Raw genomic sequence first — 22,792 nt, 5'->3', positions numbered from 1 at the left:
ACAAGCAGCGGCATCTTGGAGCATCTTCTTTCCCCAGTGCCCTTTCGTCTCTCTCAGTCCGCTCCTCTCTCATACCTGCAGCCTTCCCTTCTCCCTTCACTCCTCCTACCTTGTTATTTCTCCTTCTCATCCCCTTCTCTTCCCGTTTTCTGTTGTTTTTTGGATTTTTTGGTTTTTGTTTTTTTTTTTTTTTGGTGGGGGCGGTTTTGCTTTTCTTCTCTTTTTTCTTCTCCCAGCCTGTTCTTTTTTGGACCCTCTTCGTCTAGTGCCTCTTAATTTCTTGGTTTCTTCTGATTTTTTTCCTTGGACTTTGCCTTGTCATGTCAAGATGGAAGTCAGGCATGACTGGCTCTCCTCATCCCCCCATGAGGGTTTCGAGCAGATGAGGCTGAAGAGCAGACCCAGGGAGCCTTCCCCAAGCCTCACTAGAGTAGGTGCGAACTTCTACAGCACTGTCAAGCAGCAGGACTACAGTGCCAGTGTCTGGCTGAGGAGGAAAGACAAACTGGAGCACGTAAGCCAGCTTCTATTTTCCCCCATTTTTTTCTTTCTAGACCTCTGTCTAGGTATTCTCTCAGGCTACCTCTCTACCAGCTTAGGCTCCAGAAGTAAAGTGTTGCTCCAGTAACTGGGCATGGCATTTCCCAAATGGTAGAGAAAGGAGCTACCCAGAGGTCCCAGACTGGCTAAATCTGAGGTAAAGAGGATGTCAGTACTGTACCCAAAACACATGCAAGTCTCTTCCTAACTGGAAATATTTTTGAATATTCTCAGCTTATTCATTCTTCTATTCCTGCTAATTCAGCACTGATGTAGGAGGAGAAAGATTGGGATGGTGCAGATGGAGGTTAGAGCATTTATCTCGTGGTGATTATAATGTAGTTCTAGAATTGCTAAAAGAAAATAGCTTTTTTAAAATTCTAGCAGTGATTTCTCCCCTCCCCCCACTTCTTTTCTTCTTCATGCATGGGACTTAGAAAATATTCAATCTGTGTGGGGTAGAGGAGATTTCTTTCAAGACATCTATCCTTGCAGCAGTAGTACATGACTTGACTAAGTGTGTTTGGGACCACAATAGAACTGATACTGTGGATAGGTCTAGTGAATATTTTATGAGAATTTAAGGTGCTTCTAAGTATTCCCATCTCAGATGATGTTTGAAAGCATTTTTCATGTTACTTCTAACACCAAGGAAATGGGTTGAGATGACCTGCATACTGTGTAAGAGTTTTCTGAATAGCTTATTAGATGAAACCCATTGTTACAGCGTACAGTACAATCAAACCAGGGAAGTAGCTGCATTTACAGGGATGCAAAATAATGTGCATGGGTTTGCATAATGCAACAATCTGCTCCTCTTTACATTAGTGAGGAGTTTGCAATCACAGTCACATTGACTTCAAGAGGCACAGAAAAAATATTTCTTGTGGTACAGCCACCTAAGTCTCTTTGGATAGAAATCATCTCATTACAATGATAAATTGCCTTTATTACATGAAAATCCTAGATGGCATAGTAGAGTCCTTTAAAGATGAAACCTGAGAAAAGCTCCTTTATCAAATAGTTCATGGAGTATTATCCTCCCTTCCCACTAACCTGCAGAGTATTTTATCCCTGTTAGTGAAATATTAAACTTGAGTTGTTTACACTTCCAGGGAAATGACAAGAACTGATGAACTGTTGGAAATATCCCATTTCAAATGTTGAGAAAGGTATTGAATGCTATCTGCCTTCTTACACATGTTTCTGTGATTCTTCACACTAACAACAGGGCTTCACAGTAGTAAGCTTGTAAGCAGAGTATTCTCCCATTGTGAATCAAGATGAAAGGTCAGTGCCTTATCTCAGTACAGCTGATGGCTAAAACACAGAAAGCACAGAAATCTGAGCTCGAGCTTTTTTAACAGGTTTTTGCTACATGTACCTACATGTTGATAAGTGTCATCAAATGAATGTTGATTAATTGCGGGGGGGGAATAATATGTCAACAGCTAACTCCTGTTCTGATAGCTGAATATTAGCATGTTCAGATATCTGTATTTTAAACCATACAATATTAACATGGATAGGGAAAATAGGCTTTAACTTGTTTGAAGATTACAAGTGCAAAAGCTTTATTTTGTATTTGCTTGGGTTGGGTTTGTTGTTGGTTTTTTGGATGAAGGCAGTATTTTGTCACAATAGTAATCTTCAATAACCCTGCAGCATTGGTGTGAAAAGCTCCTTCTGTAATCAGTTTAGTATGAATATGTGTTCTTCCGGGGGTTTCCCTCTCATTTGATCCAGTTATTTTTATTCCTATAGCTTATTTGAACAATGTAAAGAAAAAATACTTGGAACATAGATATTTTTTGCTTGCCATGAAGTATTTATTTCATTGACGTTTATTGTGAATACCCTGCAGTAGTACATTAGATTTACCAATGGTATATATGTGAAAATACTGTGTTTTTATTATTTAAGGTAACTGCATTACTCATGAGTGTTGTAATAGACAGGCTATTGCATAGCTCCCCTTAATGAATGTAAACAAACTATGTATTAATTTCTAGATTGTATTTTGCTTATACAGTTTTGGAGTAAGGTTGTTATTTTCTATTTTCAGATAAATCTTTGAGGGTTTTGAGTGTTTTCTCACCAAAGAAGTTATTTCTTACACTCCACTCTTGCACCCCAAAAGGCAAACCAATTAGTTTGAGATGCATCATTTTGAATAGTATAGTCATTGACACGATAGCTTATGGCCAATATCAGATAACGGTGAAGATATGCAAACTTCATGCGGTGAAGGATATGGATAACATTTCATTGCAGCTCCCACTGAGATAATCATGTTACTTAATACCTACAAAGAAAATCAAAATACAAGGAGTGAGCATTCATGTAGGCACTGATTTTGAAATTATGTCATTGTAAATTTGATGCTACATAAGGACATGTAGGCAGAAGAAGTGTATATAGTGAGCGTAAGTCAAGATATGCATGGACAGATCTTGAAGTTTCGTATGTACTCTTCGGGCCTTGTGCAGGGGGTTGGTTTTTGCTTCACTGAAATTATATCTTAAATTGATTTCAGTGTGGTTGTAATAGGGATAAAATTGGACCAGTATATTTTGTATGCTAGTTCCAGTAAATTCTTGTAGACCGCAGTAGGTATATTATATTGACTTTCGTTAAAGTGAGTAGCATGACTTATTCATGTGCGACACTTCCTATTAATCCATATATAGTTTGAGGGACTAAAAACCAAACATCTTCTGAAGCCAATTTTTATCAAATTATTTATATCTAAAAAAAATCTCAAATACCCAAACAGTTTGTTTCTGGACTTCAAAATGGTAACAAAGTTGTGGGTTTTGGTGTTGTGGTTTTTGGTTTGCCTTTTTTTTTTTTTCTTTCCCTTAAACAGATCCCAACTTGAAGAGTGTGGTAAAGAGGTTCAGAGTTCAACTGTTGCCATCTCTCTTCTAAGAGCACAGAGCAAGTTGAGATGCACAAATATGATACTGTTTCTTTTAAAGTGGTTCAATACTTAATTATTGACTAACCATAGAGGAAATCAAAATCTGGAACGTATTGCTGGCGTCTTGCTAATTGATTGTTCTTCAAATGAATCTTAATATAGTGTGTCTCCTCATTGGCTAATTGTTTATGTGGGTTATCTTTTTCCAAGTGGCAGTAATACAATTTGTACCATACCAGATCTAAACATAATTCACTCCTGTTTTCTTTTTTGAACTTGGACCCTGTATTTAAGATGAAATAGATCTGCTTTAACATGTTTAAAGGTAGGCCAATGTGGGGTTTTTTGCTGAAGTAGAGCTTCAGGTTACATGTGTGCTGTAGCTAATGGATTGAAGAGCCACACTTTTAATGGAGGAAATTACTAGAGGTGTGAGGGACTCCAACTCTGCAGATGTGACCACAGTGATGTTGCCAACCTTTGGCTGAAATTCCTGCAGAGTTGAGATCGTTCTGATTCTAAGTATCTTCTTCAGCTGGTTCGTCGTACCTTTTTGTGAAGTTGTTTGCCTAGTACCAGAAGTGTTGGACTAAAAACTGTTGTGTGAAGTATTCTTAAAGGCATAATGGTTTTTTGTTTGTCTCTGTCTGGTGTTACCTTTTTTTTTATGAAATGTGAATTGATTAAGAGAAAAAGGAGGAGGAGATAAAGATGGGGAGAAAGAGTAGCTAACATGATAGGCTTTAGCTGGTGGGAGTTACCTATGTCTGGTTTAATTTCATCGTGTCTTTGTATCCTTCAGTAATGAGTTCTGCATAGCTGCTTTCCTAGTACCTCAGCAAAGAATTCTAGAGAACTTAATTTTAAATAATCAAAATGTAGAACAGATTTCTTTTTAAGCTACAACAGATATGCTTCAAGCATATACTCCTATGACAAATACAGGTGTTCCTTCTCAGAGATTTAGCAGTAGTCTTTCTCTAATAACTTTTAAATTTAATTATTTACTTAGTTTGTTACAACAATTTAAAAATTGTGTTTTTAAGAAACTTCTTCAAGACTATAACTTTTTGGGAGACCTGGTGTCAGAACAGTTTTATTTCCTAAGATCCTCAGTATCTTGATATTATCCTCATATACCTTGATATTATCATAATTAGGAGAAGTTGCTGAGAATTTTTGCATCATCTCTTGTTTTGACTTAAGTTCGGATCAGTAACAAAGGCAACATTGAGATTTATAATTCTAAGTACATTTGCTGTTATGAGAGTTGACTTGACCAGTCGTGTTACGTAGTTGATCAGCATACCACTATCCCTTTGGCAGCATTGCTACCCAGAGAGAAAAGAGGCTATAAAGTAGAGGGAGGGCGATGTCGTGTGGCAACAGAGGCAGATATCTAACATGCAAACGTTAAGCCTAAAACAATTTACAACCTTGCCCGACAAGCATGGCTGTGGTACTTCTCAGAGACTCATGACCAAATCAGAAAGAAAATATAACTTTCATTCACCTGTCATAGCATCTTTATAAAAGTTGAAATCCCAAATCCAATTCTGCTAATTCAGTTTTATTATTCAAAAAACAGTAGTTCTCTTAGGCAGCCTTTTTCTCTCTTTTTTTCTTTTCTTACAATACAGGAAATTCTTAACAAAAACATGTTGGACAGTTTAAAATTGCATTTCTGCTCTTGCATGTAAATTAGCGCAAGTGTTAAAAGTCAGAGGACAAATTTATAGGCTTCAGAATTTGACATCCTGAGGATGGCAGAAAACACCATGTGCACAGCTCTAACTTGTAACATGTAAACAAAGAAGGTGAATATAGCTTGATGATAAGCAAGTAACAGGAGCAGAAATCAGTCAAGCCAAATCAGTTGCTGGACAGAGCCAACAACTTTAACCTAAGGGAGAATAATAAAAGGATCTAAATCAGAATTCAAAAAATCATTACACACATTCCCAAAGCAGCCCCTGGCTTGCAGTAAATGCAAATACGTGGCTTTTTTGGGTTAAGTAAATTGACAGAATCTGTTGCATTAAGCAGGTATAAATAATTTGTTGTCTGGAATAATGTCAGACACCAAAAAGAGCAGAGTACACCATGTATAAAGGCACGTAAGCGGGGACAATTCAGAGGGTTCTAACGAGCTGGTTTCCAGCATTTGGAGCTTTGTGATGGCATGGTTGTGGGTTATAATTCCAAATATCTATGTTTAGATTTCATCATTGAAATCAAGACAACGAACTCCATTAAGTAGAGGGGCTTTGGCTTTTACTCAACAGAAGACTGACATTTGGAAATGCCTGCCCGCGACAGTGGTACTAGCATACATTGAGGTTCTTGCTGAAGTAGCATGCAGTTTGCTTCACTGCTGACAGACTGTAGGAGGGAGTCTTCTGTTGAAATGCTGCTTTCCTTGAAGATGTATTTCTCTAGTAATGTTTTGTGGACAAACGTAATTAGAGAAAATAAATGTTCAGAGAAGTGGAAAAAGAGGACCAAAATCATTGAATGGTGTTGGGAAAATACTGAATAGCCTTTTAGGGCAGAAAATGTAAACTGGTTTCTTTTGAAAATAGTATGAGGAGTTTGAAGTCTTGACATCTAGGGGGAAAGAATAACTTATTTTGGTAGTTACCACACATACCTAATAGTTCATTTTTTTTCTCTTTCTGGTTGTGGTGGGTTAACCTTGGTTGTCTTCCAGCTGCTTACCAAGCTGCTCTCTCACTTCCCCCCCCTCAAAAGGACAGGGGGAGAAAATGAGATAAAACATCATGTATCTTGAGATAAAGGCAGGGACATTGCTTGCCAATTACTGTCACAGGCAAAACAGACTCAACTTGGGGAAAACTAATTTAATTTTAAAAAACCTTAAGCTATGTTTGTTCCAGATGCTAACTTCGGTGAAGATATGGTTAAAAGTGATTTTCACTGCTGTCTTTCCTAATGCTACCAGCATTAAGGAAAATCCTACTGTCATCCTGTCTTTTTTATCAGTGTTGACCACCTTTGTTTAAGAATTTTGAAATAGCAGCTTCAGAAACTTGCAACTTAATCCCCATGTCTGTTGCACAAATTAATACTCTGCAGTCTTCAGTGGTTTGGTCTTGTAGCAGAGCATTGACAATAATGGTTTTAAAGATAGCAGGAGTACTTAAGACACTGGTAAAATTATCCTCAGTGAATATCTCCTTACCAATGCAATCACTTCACTGTCTGTAGAGGACGCCCAAAGAAGCTAATCTCTGTGGCTGAATGTATGTCTAGCTTAGGGCTTCTTCCATTCCAGATCAAGGAATGCTAAAATACTGCAGTGAAAATCTCTTTAACAGACTATTCAAAGATGGAAACAGCAGATCAACTCATGCCAATGGTTAATAAACCTCACTATCTAGATTAGGCAAGAGGTACATGCTGGAATCCATATCCCCTAATCAGACAAATCTGGGACCCATGCTGTCACTTGCTCATGACCTGTATGCCTAGGTTTCCAGAATGGAGGACCAGTGACATGAATGTGTACCTACGTGTTATCCAGTGGGGATGCAGTTGAGCCATTTATTGAGAATCGAGGCACTCCCAGATTCACCGGTCTTTAGTGTTGTAAAGGAAGCAATGTTAGCCTACTGCTCCCTCGGAATGACCTGAATGCAGGGCTTCTTGTGGTTGTCTGACTGTCTGCTGTGCCTCAGTGGGCAAAAGGGCCATTCAGCTAAAAATGAAGACATTTACGTAGGGAGTTAGGAGAACCTCAGAAGTTCAGGTGGAGGAAAAGAGGGAATGAATGACGTTGGTGCCAGTGAAATGAATTAATTTAATCGGAAATTAATTTTTATTAGATCAGGAACTTATTCCTAGTTTTGTTGGATGCTAGTCCATTAAAATTTATTCCGTTGTTGTTTTGTTTTGGTTTTTTTTTTAAGATTTTCTCCTCAGAATTCTTTCACTTTTATAAAGACTTTCCAAATATAACATAGGATTTGAGTATTTTTATAGGGATTTAGCTTCTTTTGTTTTGATCAATGCATTTTGTAATTTGACTGTGTAGATAATATCTAGCCCTGGACAGAGAAATATCAGAGTGTATTTTTAGCAGTACTTTATTGGCTTACTCTCTGAAGACAGAGAAATTTACCTATATTTTCCAACTGTGCACAACCTGTAAATCCTCTTCTCTATGTGCAGTATTATTTGTAGGTGAATACAGTTGTGCATTTTATTATTTTTCCTATTAAACCCAAGAATTAAAAAACCTATTCTGTTCTATTTCTGACTGCATGATGTCAACATAATCAGCAGCTTGTTTTATAATTTATGTAGTTGTTGCAGCTCATAAATACTAGTCATTCTACTCTAATTTTTGTTGCTATTTGTATTTCACTATTTACAGTTGTAATGAAATGTTTAATAGGATAAAAAGGCTAATGTATTTGAGAATTGCTACTAATAAAACAAATACTGATTCAGATAATTCCTACCATTCTGATACATTAAATAGGCTGGATTTCCCCAAGGCATTTTAAACTGTTTGGAGCAGAACCAAATGTGGAGCAGTGCTGAGATGGCGATTGTGACCAGTTTAACTTTCACGATCTTGTTGCAGCAATAAAGGCATATTTACTTGGGGTTATACTCTTACTTGATTCTGTAAAAGCTAGTATATGCTGTAAAAGCTAGCCTATCATAATAAGCAGATATGTATTTGTTCTGAAACAAGTGAATGAGTAAAAGTTAGCAATGTCTTCAGTACTTCCAGCCACAGTGAACATGGCGTGTCTCACTAGTGCTTTTTGTGTTACAGAAATTGTGCTGCTTCCCATTCTGTTCCATGGCTGAGCCTTTCTAGGCAGGAGTTTTTTGATAAGGGAATATGTGTTATGTGTACGAACAGACTTCAGGCATTACCTCAGCTGAGGCTACCTACTTACTCATAGGAACGGTGTTGAAGGTGACAGTGATTTCAACCCTGCTTCCTCAATGCAGTTTGTGCACTTTTGTTTGATCTTGTTCCAAAGCCACGGTAAAGTCTCCATTAACTTTGCTACTACAGATTTAAGTTGTATATGAGCTCCTTCAGAGAAGGCTATGGATCAGCTTAACTGTCACGGGTTTGGCACAGAAAATAAAGGTCAGTATATCATGCTAAGCAGTTGGAGGAAAAAATCTGTTTCAGGGTCCTCACCTTTTCTTGAACTCTAAGTCTCTGGATCATCAGGCTACTTGCTGGATACATTATTTGAGAACACCTTGCAGTTAGCACAGGGGAAAATCCTTGACAGGCTATGAAAAGGGCAGAAGGCGGCCTAATACAACAGATAGGATGTAAGAAACTGTAAGATGTATGTGAGCATGCAAAAAATGATATAGATCCAGTTGCCCACCATTCAAGTCCACCTTAAGGTGTTTCAGAATGAAGGCTACAGAAGGAAGGAAGTCAGAGGGTGCATTTCAAACTTCAATTATCTGCCAAGACTAATGAATGGATACTTAAAAAAAACCTTGTAAAAACAAAGCTACCTATGCGTTTTTTTTCTTTGCTCCCAATTAGAATACTTCTGTTTCTCGTTAGAAAGTGTAGGTTAAAATAACGCCCATCATGCTAAAAACCAAATCAAACCTAAACTGGAATATGATCTCAGTTTAATGACAGGCATCATCTGTTTTAATGTTTTGTGCTCATTTAAGTGGAAATATGTACCTGCTTTAATGATGATAATTGAAAAAAAACCCCACAACAAAACAAAACAAAAAAACCCCAGTTTTTTGTGGAAAACAGATTTTCCAATTTCCTCTTGTGGAAAATGGATTAGATAAGCAAATAGAAGAATGTGTGTGGATGTGACTGGAGGCTACAATAAAGATGGACACTCTTGTCAAGATCTGCTATTTCCTCACATTTGTTTATTGGGGAAGATCCAGGAGCCTTTAGAAAGTCTCGTGTTCCTGGAACACTGAGAAGAAACCCAAGTGATTAGAGAACCTGTAGAAATTCTGAAACAGCATCTTTCTGGTGGCTTTCTGGTGGCTGCTGACAGAAGCTGACCTGTTTAGCCTCTTCAGGGGCAGTGATAAAATAGCCAGTGTAAATTAGGTTGGGAAGATGAGTGGAATGGAATAAGTTACAACATGAGCCGGCAATGTGCGCTTGTAGCCCAGAAAGCCAACCGTATCCTGGGCTGCATCCAAAGAAGCGTGGCCAGCAGGTTGAGGGAGGTGATTCTGCCCCTCTACTCTGCTCTCGTGAGACCCCACCTGGAACACTGCATTTAGCTCTGGAGTCCCCAACATAAGAAGGACATGGAGCTGTTGGAGCAAGTCCAGAGGAGGACCATGAAGATGATCAGAGGGCTGGAGCACCTCTGCTGTGAAGTCAGGCTGAGAGAGTTGGGGCTGTTCAGCCTGCAGAAGGCTCCAGGGTGATCTCATTGCAGCTTTCCAGTATGTAAAGGGGGCCTACAAGAAAGCTGGAGAGGGATTTTTTTATAAGGGTATATAGTGATAAGACAAGGGGAAATGACTTTAAACTGAAAGAGGGGAGATTTTGATTAGATGTAAGAAAGAAATTTTTTACATTGAGGGTGGTGAGGCACTGGAACAGGTTGCCCAGAGAGGTTGTGAATGCCCTGTCCTTTTGAGTTTCCTTCCAACCCTAACGATTCTATGATTCTATAAGTTAGGGCTAAAGCTCCCTCAGTTTGCTCTAGGACCTGAACAGTTCTAAGTGCCTATGCAGTACAACAGGTGGGGAATTCTGTCTTTTTAAACAGAAGTTGATGTGCGTTTGTAACCCTGTGCTGCTCATTCACTGTAACCTTCTGAAATAAAGCAGTTCAAAGGTTTCAAGCCAATGGATTAGCCAAGGTAGCAATCACACTTTTTCTTCACCTAAATCAGTATGTCCAATAACTTCTTCATGCTTATTAAAGAATTATTGTATGGCCTGCAGCTGCATGTTTAGTCCTGTAAACTCTAATATTGAAAGTATGCTGTCTACTGGCTTTTGTGGTCTTTGATGCTGTATGGAAAAGTAGTTTCCCTAGGTTTTCAACAGGATTCATAATGCTAAGTTCTGGTAGGGTAGTGAGCTTATCCTTCACATCAATTAGATATGGCTTCAGTCACAATTAGAAGTATTTGCTAAACCTTGCTGTTTCTCTGGGCATCTTTTCATGGGAAACAAGTATGTTTTGTGAAGAGTTGACTTTTTGCTATTTGCTAGATAAAAAGTCATGTGGAGTCATGTGTACAGTCCTGTGCACAAGTGATGCCTAAACCAGTATGGGATAAAGTATATTCAGTGCTGCCTCTATTGGATCTGTGGTTTTTAGATCCCCGAGAAGATGTATCTTTTGGGTAAGACCTGTTACATAAACAGAGATTACATAGGCACTCTGTTTGGTGCAGCTGATGGGATGGTTCTAAGGAAACACAACTTGAAAATAAATGGCTTAAAACATGCGAACATAAAGAACACCGATGAATTAAAACCCAACAATTTCGAAATTGTTTGCAATTTGAAACTGGTTTTGGAGTGATTTATTTGTAGAATGCGACTTATATGAAATCTCTGATGCTGAAGACTGATTGGTGCTTATTTGGGATGCTGCGGGTGTAAAAAGATCGTCAATACACCAAATGCTGTTTCAGGCCTTTATAGTAAGCATGATTCATTATTTGAATAACAACAACAATTCCTTTGGGTCTAACATGAAACAAAGTCACCTAAGTGTTTTGAAAAATGTTACCCTTTTGAACAGAGCAATTTCCTTTGTCAATGTGGGCTGCTGTCCCTGCAGACTTTTCTTTCAGTTCCCTATTAGGCATGTGGCAGGCAGATAGCACCTAACCCTTTCTGTGTTACTTTATCCCATTTCATGCAGCATTGTTCTCTCTGAGCTTTGTTGTCAAGGCTTAGTTGCATCAAACTCCTGCTGTGGAAAGCTGGAATGTGCCAGCCTGTGTTCTCTGGCTGTGTGGTGTACGGTCTTAATGCACATCAGCCTAAATCAATTTGTTTCTGCAACCATATGACAACTGAAACCTTCGACTGCTGGAAATTTCAGTCTTTAAAAAATAACTTTTCTTCGGTTTGCACACTTTGTTCCCTTAATCTATCTGTGCTGGGGCTGTTCCAAGCATTCAATTTTTAAGAGCTACTGTATTGCACAACTGTTTCTCTTTCTACTTCTCCAAGGTTGTATTTACTTACCTAAACCAAGGCTTTTGTTTTTTTCCTTTTTTCTATAATTTCATCTCAGGACTTCTTTCATGATGCTTGATTTTAAAATTATTTTTCTTTATTCCCTTGTCCCCACTCTGTTGCCTTGTCCCCCTGAAATTCTCGAACAAATCCATGGCCCTAATTTGTTATTGCATGTCACCTTCTGCGTCACACCTTGTATATGAAACTCCCAGGGAAAATATGGTGAGTGAAATACAAGCAGGATTTGCAAAACTACAGTTCTTTTACAAGGTTTATATATAATTTTTGTACTGACAGGGTAACGTTTTCTGAAGTTCCTAGGTGATTTAAACTCTTATGTCCTGAGTATACACTTTTAAAACCCCTGAATTTACAATGAAAATGGAAGGTTTCTGAGTTGTGTGACAGTTTGAGTTGGGCAACAGCCTGGCAAGCGTGGTCTATTGAACTAATAATGGAAAAGGTAGTGATTACACTAAGAAAGACAAAAGTTTTTGCTATCAGTGTGACTTTATTGTGTCAACCAACAGCGTGTTCTTTCAGAGTCTTTCCTCCCTGTAATTAAATGAGAGCTTGGATGTTTTCAGAGCAGAGAAATACAAGAAACTGTACCATTGTGCCTTGAAAGGAATGCAAAAACTGTTTCTTAGTATTACAGAATCTGTTTTCCAAGAGATTGTGCATTTATTTTTATTTTCCAGAAATAAACAAATGAGAGAATGCATCTTTTGAAGTTAGTTTGTGTAGGTAGTAAATAGGATTTTCTCTTATCTAGGGAGAAATTTGCAGCAGATGTAGAAATGCTTGCTTATAGGGGCACTATTGTATATTAATACTTTCCAATTTAAATGTCATAGCACATAAAACACATGAAGTCTTTGAAATTTGTGTATGTTTTAGCTCTCAGGTTACCACTGTATGTTGTGTTTGTGGTGTTCTTGGTTTTTAACACATTGCTTAGAGAGGGTGTATTTTTGAAAGACTGTAAAATCGTTTCCTGTTTGGATTAATCTGGTGACTGTATTTGAGCTGTTGCTTTCTATGATTTATTTTTTGATGAAAGTCTCTCCCCACCAGCTATTTGTGATTTTTTTCTTTATTTTTTTTTTCAATGCTTGTTTCTTCAGTATTTAGAGGATTTTTTTTTTCTTTTAATAAGAACCTTTGCAAATACTTGTTGCTTTGTTTATTCGCTTTGTGATTCTGCTTGGCATCATATATTCTTAGTTTATTTCTGGACATCATTAATTTTTGATAGCAGATCTGGCTAATTTTTTCAGACTGAGCATGTAAGTTCTGACTTGAGTAGAATAGCTTGATGAGGCACTAGGTACAGATTATTACCGCTATGATGAAAACACGTTCCCAAAATACCATTCTAGTTAATAATTGCATGTCTAATTAGAGACACCATGATGATGTAATTTGAAAACATCATAACTGCTTGTAGTGGCCTCTCTTCTGTGAGTTATATTGGATTCATAGTAGCTTGTTTTAGCTCTACTTAATTAACTTTACTTACATGTCTATATTTGTGTATGCTTTTAACTATTGAAATTGATAATGTAACTGATAGGTTCGTTTAGTTACATTTATTGTGTGTTTATCATGCATTATGTTGTTTTTTCCCTTTTTGGTTAAAAAAAAAAAAAAAAAAGGCATGGTAGCAGGAAGAAAGGTTATATATTGTCCTGGCTGCTGTGCTTTGCAGGAAGGGGGATATGAGAGATTTTTGAGAAAAACTGAGTCAAGAGGCCTGGAGAAGCTTTTAGGGTGGAAGTGGGACAAGCAGAGAAGGACAGGAACTGGGAAGCTTGAGGGAAGCTGTAGGCTGAAAGATTCCTGAAAAGGGCTTTGGAGGTGAAAACGTGAGGATTGTTCAACTCGGGGGCCTCTGAAATCTTTTGGATCAGAGAGCTAAATCAGAGGAAAAGACCTGCCCTGCAAGATGATAGGGCCAAAATTTATTTTTCAGATTTTTCCATGCAGTGGGTTTGAGTTATGGGTTCTGTATTGGCTCAGTATTTTTGTGCTAGTAATTAGAAACATAAATAGGAGTTGTTTGTTTGGTTTTGTTGCTGTTTGGTTTTGTCTGTTCTTCTGGGATACTCACTTTGGTATACTCGGTGATTTCACCTGAAGGCTCTGGCTGAAATGAAGCTCCATCATGAATGTCCGCATACAAACTGGCCAAATGTTGTAGCAAGACAGGAACAGAAAAAGCAACTGTTGTGGTTGACTTCTTGCAATAATGGGCTCTAAAACCATACAAGAATGTTGGTGCAGATATTTGATTTTTTTTATATTATTATTTTTTTTGTTAGTGTAATAAGTGTAAATTTGAATCACAGACTCCAGTGTCCACCTGGGACATGTGAAGTCATTGGCTCATTAAAGCTTCTGTTACATTGCTTTAAGTGAGGAATATGAAAGCTACACAGATCACCAAGAAGGGGAATATGAAGTGTTTAAACTGAATAGGGGCCGCTCTTGCTTTCCAAAAGCTGCAGGTATGCTAATTGTGAGTTAAATTTATCATAGTCCTAATGCAGCTGACAAGTTCTTTGGTAGTTTTTCTTGGTTTAAATTTTTTATGTATTTGCAATTCACTGCGTATGACAGGGCACAAGTAATGCTGTGTTCAGCTTGCTTTTTCTTTCTATTCTTAATGTTTTCCATCTGCAGAGAAGGCACATAAGTAATTTCTGGATGGCTATGCTAACACTTTTCATGTGAGCCTTTGCAAAATGTACACTTGCACAAATATTTTTGAGGTGAGCTTTTTTCCAACCCCCAAAAAATCCCACTCCAAATGTCTGCATGTATGAATGTCACCTGAAAACAGAAATAAAAATGGAGCTTTTTTTTTCTCCAAATGTTGATTTTCATACATAATGATCTCATCTGATTTGTTCAAATATACTTATTCTGAGATGCAGAGTTTTTATTTTTGTTCTGCAGTCTTTATGTTAGGTAAATTGCCATTGATTTATGTAAAGATTCAAGCAGGTTTCATACCACTTTGCAAAGAAAAACTGTGTTAAAAATGGCATGCCTTCCTGAGGATTCTAAACCAAGACTACAGGAATGAAATCATGTCTTTTCTTAGTTATTGGCTACCATATAATCTGTAAGGTTGTTATACTACTTGAAGCATGTAGGGAGAACAGTGCAGTCATTTCAATCATAATTTTTTCCATGTGAATAGCTCATTGCATGCTATGACTAGTCTCCATTTGTCATTTGAGTGACAGAATTGTCTTCCAAAGAGTTGAAATTCTTTCCTTTCAGTGGTGTTTCACGAATACTTTCACTTGATATGGGAAACAGGAGTTGATGTGGATATTTCAGATAATCAGGAAGCTTTTTCTTTTCTCTTCTTCTTCTTTCCTCTCCTTTATGGACGGGAAGACAGAAGGTGTTTGGATAAGATCATTAGGTCCAATGGGGACAAGTATTTATGACCTGAAGTTGTCTCCAAGTACAGTATCAATACCAGGTATAGCAATAGCAACTGTTTCAGTTCTTAAATTACTTTCACTAGGTTTTCCTTGTTGATAATTCTAATTTCCAGTTGCAGATAAAAAGCATCGGACTGGTGGACACTTGAAATAGCAGCAGTTCTTTCAATTTCTCAATCCTGAATTCATGACCATGTATACATCTTCATGGAAAACCCAATACGGGTTGATTTCAAGCAGAGGAGGTGTTACTTAAAGCTCTAACTGTCTGCAGAAAGTTCTCTAACACTCTTAAGCAGCTGCTTTTCCCCTATGTATTCAGTTTTGAGGGGGTGAACGTACTGATTTTACACTTAACTTTTAATTTTGTGTTATCTTTTGAGACCTCAAACATAGGTCTAGTATGGCTTCCTTCTTCTAGAGGTGACGACAGATACTTTGTTCTCATAGAGCTCAACAGAAGTTATATACCACTTGGAAAGCATGTTTCTGAGCTGCCTGTTTTTTTTGGTTAGTTGATTTGACTCAAGGTGGTTTTAAGGATCTTTGGTTTTCACTTTTTTCATCACTGCACCCTTTTTTTTGCTTCTAGTCAGGGGAAAAATAAAACCCCTATATTCTTTAGCTAAGGATTTAGCTGAAAAGTTGTGGGATTGTTGTTGTTCTTGATTTCAAGATGACAAGATATTTCATTTTCTTGATGACAAGATATCATCTTTTGCATGACTGTCTGTGTAACCCTTTATCAATGCCAGCTAATTAATTCATTTGCTTTTGCCATGGACTAATTTGGATTACTTATTCAAAAGGAAGCTCATTTTTCAGCAGTTATATTGGTTCCCTCTCTAATGTGGGACTTTACATTTGCCTTTAACCTTCACAGAGCTCCTGTCAGCCCGTTTCTTGAGACATTGAAATATGTCTGAATAGTTGCTCACGAATTTTCTGCAAGTCAATCTGTCCGATTTTCCAGTTCATTAACGAGAAATTAAGCAGTACTTACCCTGGTAGCAATCCCTGAAATACTCGTGTAGTATCTGGCCACTAGTTCAACTCTCTATGCTGACCACAACCCTTTTAGCCCAATGGGTCATCCAGTTTCCGATTCATTTTGTGTGGTTATCCAGTGCACATCTTCCCAATTTCTCTGTAAGGATTATATGCGAGACTGTCAGAAGCCTCACTACTGTCAAGATATGCAGTGTGTTCTGCTTCCCAATAGTCCACAGAGTCCACAGTCATCTCGCACGGAAGTCATTCAGGTTAATCAAATACAGTTTACTCTTAGAATCATAGAATGGTTAGGGTTGGAAGGGGCCTCAAAGATCATCTAGTTCCAACCCCTCTGCCATGGGCAGGGAAACCCTCCACTACACCAGGTTGCCCAAAGCCTCATCCAACCTGGCCTTGAACACTTCCAGGGATGGGGCAGCCACAGCCTCTCCGGGCAACCTGTTCCAGTGCCTCACCACCCTCTGAGTGAAGAATTTCTTCCTTATATCTAATCTAAATCTCCCCTCTTTCAGTTTAAAGCCATTTCACCTTGCCCTTGTCAAAAGTCCCTCTCCAGCTTTCCTTGGTAAATCCAAGTTATGTCCACACCAGCTTCCTCACTTACTGCCTTCACTCTTTAACTATGGAAAGTTTGACCATTTGGCATCTCAGTGGCTGATTCCTGTTTGGTCTCATTTTGACTGTGGGAAATGTTTCTCATTTCCAACTCTAAGAAATGGGTGTAAATTCCTCCCCTGTACCTGCTCTTTAGCACACCTGGCTATTACCTTCACAAGATGACTCCCAAGACAAGCTGTCTGCAGTTAGACTGACTGTTGCTCTGGTTAGGGGATCTGAGTCCATATTTGTGACTATTTTTTTTATATTGGAGAAAGGAGTATCTAACAGTAGGAGTGCTACTTTGAGACTCAAGATGTTGACTGTTTCCTCATCTGCCAGATGTTTCTTCTGTTGCAAAATTAGCTTAGCTTTACTTCCGTGAAGTTTGCCTGGCTCCAGGAAAGTGATTGCTCTTTGAAAGAGCACTGGTGCGCTGAGCTGAGGAGAAAAAATGTTGAATTTTCACTTTTTTATGATTTTACATTCGGTTTCTACATTGTGTCTCTTAAAGTTGGCCTAAATGAAAGAAATGTTTTGGGCATAGACAGAGAATAAATTCTCAGGACAGTGTTTGACTTACTACTGCTTTTAAAGATAGAGTGAAAACAGGATTTTTGTTTTCTGTGTGACCTTGGGCAGGACACTATACTCTCACTGCAACTTGTTTCTCTGCATGCATAATAATCTGTTGTTGAATGACCCTGGCTGGATGCCAGGTGCCCACCAAAGCTGCTCCATCGCTCCCCTCCTCAGTAGGGCAGGGAAGAGAAAATATATCAGAAGGCTTGTGGGTTGAGATAAGGACAGACAGGGGATCACTCACCAATTACTGTCACGGGCAGAACAGACTCGACTTGGGGAAATTAGTCTAATTTATTACCAATCAAATCAAAGTAGGGCACCTGGAACACCTCCTCTCCCTCCTTCTTTACTGACTTTAGAGTATGCAGAGTTGTCTGTCTCACATAATCTCACTCCTCTCTCCAGCTGCTGCTGCTCCCTTCTTAAATATGTTATGCCAGAGGCGCTACCACCATTGCTGATGGGCTCGGCCTTGGCCAGCGGTGCGTCCATCTTGGGGCCGGCTGGCATTGGCTCTCCTGGGCCTGGGGGAAGCTTCTAGCCGTTTCTCACAGAAGCCACCCCTGTAGCTCCCCCGCTACCGAAACCTTGCCATGCAAACCCAATACAGAGGCTAGTAGTATTACTCAGTTTTTTTATAAGGTTTGTGAGGACATACACAGAGAAAATGATAAAATATACATATGACCTAGTTGTGAACCATATGAATACATCAGATAAATGATAACATAATATTTTTCAGTTCAGATTTCCAGAATAGATGGTACACTGGCAATTTTAGATGCAATTCTATGCATGTCTCATTTGGTCCAGTGGCAGGTTGATATAGATAAATGATACCCAGCTTTCTGAGCTGCATCTTCCTTGTGTCACCGCTAGTGATCATGTGGCTAGAGGGTGAGCTGATCAACTTGCTAATTTTCACAGAAAAGTTACTTACGTTTCTTCCCAAATGAAATCCCTTTTTTTTTTTTTTCAGATAGGTGAGCTGATTGAGCAATCATGTTGCTGCAGGGTGAGCCAAATTTGATTTAGAGGAGGACGCAGAAATGTGAGGAGGGGAGCTGCTCAGAAACCTCCCTTTTGATGGTTGCTATACTCTTGGATTTGTTGAAATACAAAACAAAATAGTATCTTTAGGAATGTATTTGACTTCATCATGGCCTCTTAGTATCTTTAGGGATGTATTTGACTTCATCATGGCCTCTTGCAGAGTACTCTTTGTAGGTCTCTGTCTCTTTCAGAGTAGGAACCTAGATAACTGCAGCTCAAGGTTGCAGGCTATTGCAATACACAATGATTTTAGAGGACAGATTACTTCAGTTACCTGTTTGTTCCATGTCATTAACATTAACCATTATCCAGGTAGTTCTCAGAAACTACAATTCTACTTACTGAAATCCTGGGTCCTGGTTTTGAAAGGCAGTGTTAATACGAACAATTGCTAATAAAATCTGCCTCAGAGACCTTAATGTGACTTTATACAACTCAGATTTTTTTGTCTTCAGTCTTCTAGCATACTGGTTTAGCTATTGTTTGCTCTCAGGAGGGGTGAAGTTTTGAGGCATGTGTTCTTGGATGTTTTTGTTTAAAGTTGTATTGCTAGTACAAATTTCTAATGTTACTTACCAGTCACTTTATTTCTTGCTTAAAGTGCTTCTTATCTGGCCCCTTTAAAGAATGCACTTATTAAAACATAGGCACACATGACAAATACATTGCAATACATCTTTATAGCATTTATTACTGTTCGCATACTCTGTGTGGCCATAGCTTCTTGCAGCAAGCTACGATGTTCATCCTCAAATGTTTCAATAAACAGTGCAAGATGTTACTGGAGACAGTGAAATAAAAGAATTATGTCAAGAAATGTGTATCTGCAGACACAGTGGATGTTCTAAAAATTGTTTCTATGGTGTATGGTCTTCGTAATATTAGAAGGAAAAAATGATGTAAAAATGAAAAACTAAATTGAACTAGCCTGAAGCATTTTAATTCTTGTTCTTTCTTACACTTGAGGGGAAAAAAAAAAAAGCCTAACCTCTATTTCAATACCAGATTGGGAAAATACTGAACATAGTCAAGCTCCATACGCACATCCTGCTTTTAAAATATACAATGTAAAATATACTAGTTTTTGCTAGATACCTTTCGCAAAGATACCTGAAGAAGAATAGCATACAGAAGACCTAGGAAACTTGGATCAGGGAGGAAAGAAGCTCAAGGCAGGTTTGGGAAGAAACTTCCTGCGGGTAAACTCACTGCTGTGCCTTTACAGAACCACAGAATGGTTGAGATTGGAAGGGACCTCTGGAGGTCACCTTGTCTAACACTCATGTTCAAGCAGGGCCACCTACAGCAGGCTGCCGAGGATCATGTCCAGGTAGCTTTTGAGTATACCCAAGGATGGAGACTCCACAAACTCTCTGGGCAACCTGTGCTAGTGTTCAGTCACCCTCACAGTAAAAAAGTGTTACCTCATGTTCAAATGTGCCCTGTGTTTCAGTTTGTGCCCATTGCCTCTGGTTCTGACACTGGACACCACTGAGAAGCGTCTGACTCTGTCTTTTTCACATCCTCCATTCAGATATTTGTACACATTGATGAGCTTGCCTGCCCCATCACCAAACCTTCTCCTCTGCAGGCGGAACAGTTTGAGCTCTCTTACAGGAGAGAGACTCCGGTCCTTTAACCATCTTCATGGCCCTTTGCTTGACTTCTCCAGTAGCTCCATATCTCTCTGGTACTGGGAGGCCCCAAACTGGACACAGTACTCATCTGGGTGGTGCCTCACCAGTGCAGAGTAAAGGGCAAAGATCACTTTTTTTTTTTACCTTCTGGCAACACTCCTTCTAATGTAGCCCAGGATACTCTTGGCCCTCTTTGCCACAAGGGCACATTGCTGGCCATCTTCAACTTCGTATCTACTAGGATTCCCAGGGCCAATTCTGCAAAGCTGCTTTCCAGCTGAGTGCCCTCAGCATGTACTGGGACGTAGGGTTGTTCCTCTCCGCATGCAGGACTTTGCAGTAGTTCCCTTTGTTGAACTTCATGAGGTTCTAGACAGCCCATTTCCCCAGCCTGTTGAGGTCTCTCTGGGTGGTGGCACAACCCTCAGGCATATTGGCCACTCCTCCCAGTTTTGTATCATCCACAGTCTTGCTGAAGGTATACTCTGACCCGTCATCCAGATCTTTAATGAAGCTGTTGAATAGGACTGGACTCAATATTTATCCCTCGGGCACATCACCCATTACTGGCCTCTGACCAGACTTCATGTTACTGATCACCACCCTTTGGGCCTGACCCTTCAGCCAGTTTTCAGTCCACCTCACTGCTGCTCATCCAGCCCATACTTCATCAGATTTCCTATGAGGATCCTATAGGAGACTGTGAAAGATCAAGTACAGAACCATGTTTATGCTTTAACAAATCTATAAAACCAAAGCAAATTACCACCTCATATCATTTTTCTAAAGTTACTGGAGTAATTATTTAAACCAACAGTCTTTAACAGATAGTTATTAACATGTTTGGTTACATTTCTATATAACTTTGTAATTTTTTTTCATTAAATTGTAGCCTACATATGTAAACAATGAGGTACAGAGACCTATTAACTAGTAGCTATTGCACTGGTGAGAAATCACTTAACAAAATACATGTAATAGGTGTATTTTATACAACTTTTTCTCAGAATGTAAAGGTTGCTTTGCTGGGAAATGTGAAAAAGAAAAATGGTGTGATACAGTGTGTATACTTGCTATCAACTCTTACAACAATATATGTTTCATAATTGGATCACTGGAAGCGTGCCCATGAAGTATGTCCCTCTGTTAAGTAAATCACAAAAACCAAGACTATATTAACTATAAATAAATGTAATACTTAATTGTAGATGACGTTACATTTTAAGCATTAGGATATAGGATGATAACAGTGGCTTCTGGTGAGAAAATATTTAGAGCTTACTGTTCTTGCATTTTCACTTTCTAGAATTATGATCGATTAATCTAGTGTTTTTCATTACAGTTCATATAAAAGTGATGAAATTATATTCTTGGCTTTTTTTTTTTTACCAAGTCCTTGTGGGTTATTAATAAATTTATTAGTATTTTTTAGGCTTAGTTTTACTGTTTTGCCTGGAAATAAGCTAAAGAAGTTCAGTTCAAAGAAAGTGCTGATTTCATACACAAATGTAGCCTGCAGTATAATTGTATTAGAATTTTGAAATAAAGCAGGTGTGCAAATTATTTCTCAGAACATAAAGTAAGCTTACCCTCACTGTTAATGTGTTTTTTCTGCTAACTTGTCTTATCTTCCTGTCTGCTTGTACCTGTTTATTTCCCTGGGACATAATCCAAAGCCATTGAAAACTCTGTTGATTCCAATGAACTTGCGATCAAGGCCTTAAAATTCTCAATTTTAAGCTCTGCAGGAAGAAATGTTGATGGCTTATGTAGTGCTGATTACTGTGAAGCCTTTGTTTTGAGGGCTTTAGGCTGTGCTTTTTTTTTAAGGGTATATTCAGCACAGATACTGACTTGTGTTAAAGTCCTTTAGTCTGCCATTGTTTTTCTACCTTTTCTTTATAAGTGTATTATAATATTGTATTACAACTACTTGAGGAGTTGGGGTTTTGAGTTGTGGGGTGATTTGGTTTTTTTCTATTTAAATATGAATGGATGACCATATACTGATACTATACCTTTTTTCCACCCTAGTAAAAGGAAATTCTCTATAATAACAGAAAACCATGCTTTACAGAGGGCTGTAAACCAAAAACCTCACATAATTACATGATAGTTTTTACAGAAAATTAATCATAGAATCATAGAATGGTTAGGGCTGGAAGGGACCTTCAAAGGTCATCTAGTCCAACCTCCCTGCAAGGAACAGGGATAATGTTATCCTTTTTCCATAAAAAATGAATTTGGATGCAAGTAGGACATATAGTTCTAAGTACTTTTAAACTTCTGTGAGTCTGCATCCTGAAGCAAGGAAATATTAGTTCATGATTTTAAAAATAAAGTTTAAAACGTCACAATGATTAACTGTCCTGCCTTCCTACCACCTCTTCCTAACACCTACCTTGAGCTAGTCGGATGATTTAGAACCTGTTTAGGTTCTGCACTGCTTGCCTTCTGGGGTCCTGATGTTTTCAATGCCTATAGACTTAGAGTTCTGCTGAATAGGCAGTCGTTATGCTATAGGTGAGGGACAGTATAAATCAGGCTATATTCAAAGAACGATTGTAGTGGCTGCACTCCTACTCTTCAGCCAAATGCTATTGCTTCTGCATTTCAGAAGATCAGAGTCATTAAGTCAACATTCTTCCGTAAGATAGACCCTGAAAAAGCAACTTTGTTGGTAAAAATTTATTGTTATCCACTAGCAATTGTAGTTGTCTAAGTAAGAGGGAGACTAGGTAAAAATGTATGAATACAGTAATTCATAGGATGA

The 22,792-nt window shown here is 38.4% G+C and overlaps 1 protein-coding gene across 1 annotated transcript in view; it reads left to right on the top strand.

Annotated features, from left to right (window-relative positions):
- The first annotated feature begins 328 nt into the window (after positions 1–328).
- The window catches only part of PLD5 (phospholipase D family member 5), a 191,482-nt gene continuing 169,018 nt past the window's right edge, over positions 329–22,792 (top strand). Inside the window, exon 1 of the mRNA XM_009981153.2 lies at positions 329–514. Within this exon, the coding sequence (XP_009979455.1) occupies positions 329–514 (186 nt within the window). The remainder of the gene's footprint in view (positions 515–22,792) is intronic.

The sequence above is a fragment of the Tauraco erythrolophus genome, chromosome 2, assembly GCF_009769465.1.
Source record: "Tauraco erythrolophus isolate bTauEry1 chromosome 2, bTauEry1.pri, whole genome shotgun sequence".
NCBI lineage: Eukaryota > Metazoa > Chordata > Aves > Musophagiformes > Musophagidae > Tauraco > Tauraco erythrolophus.
This window is presented reverse-complemented; position numbering and strand designations above follow the sequence as displayed.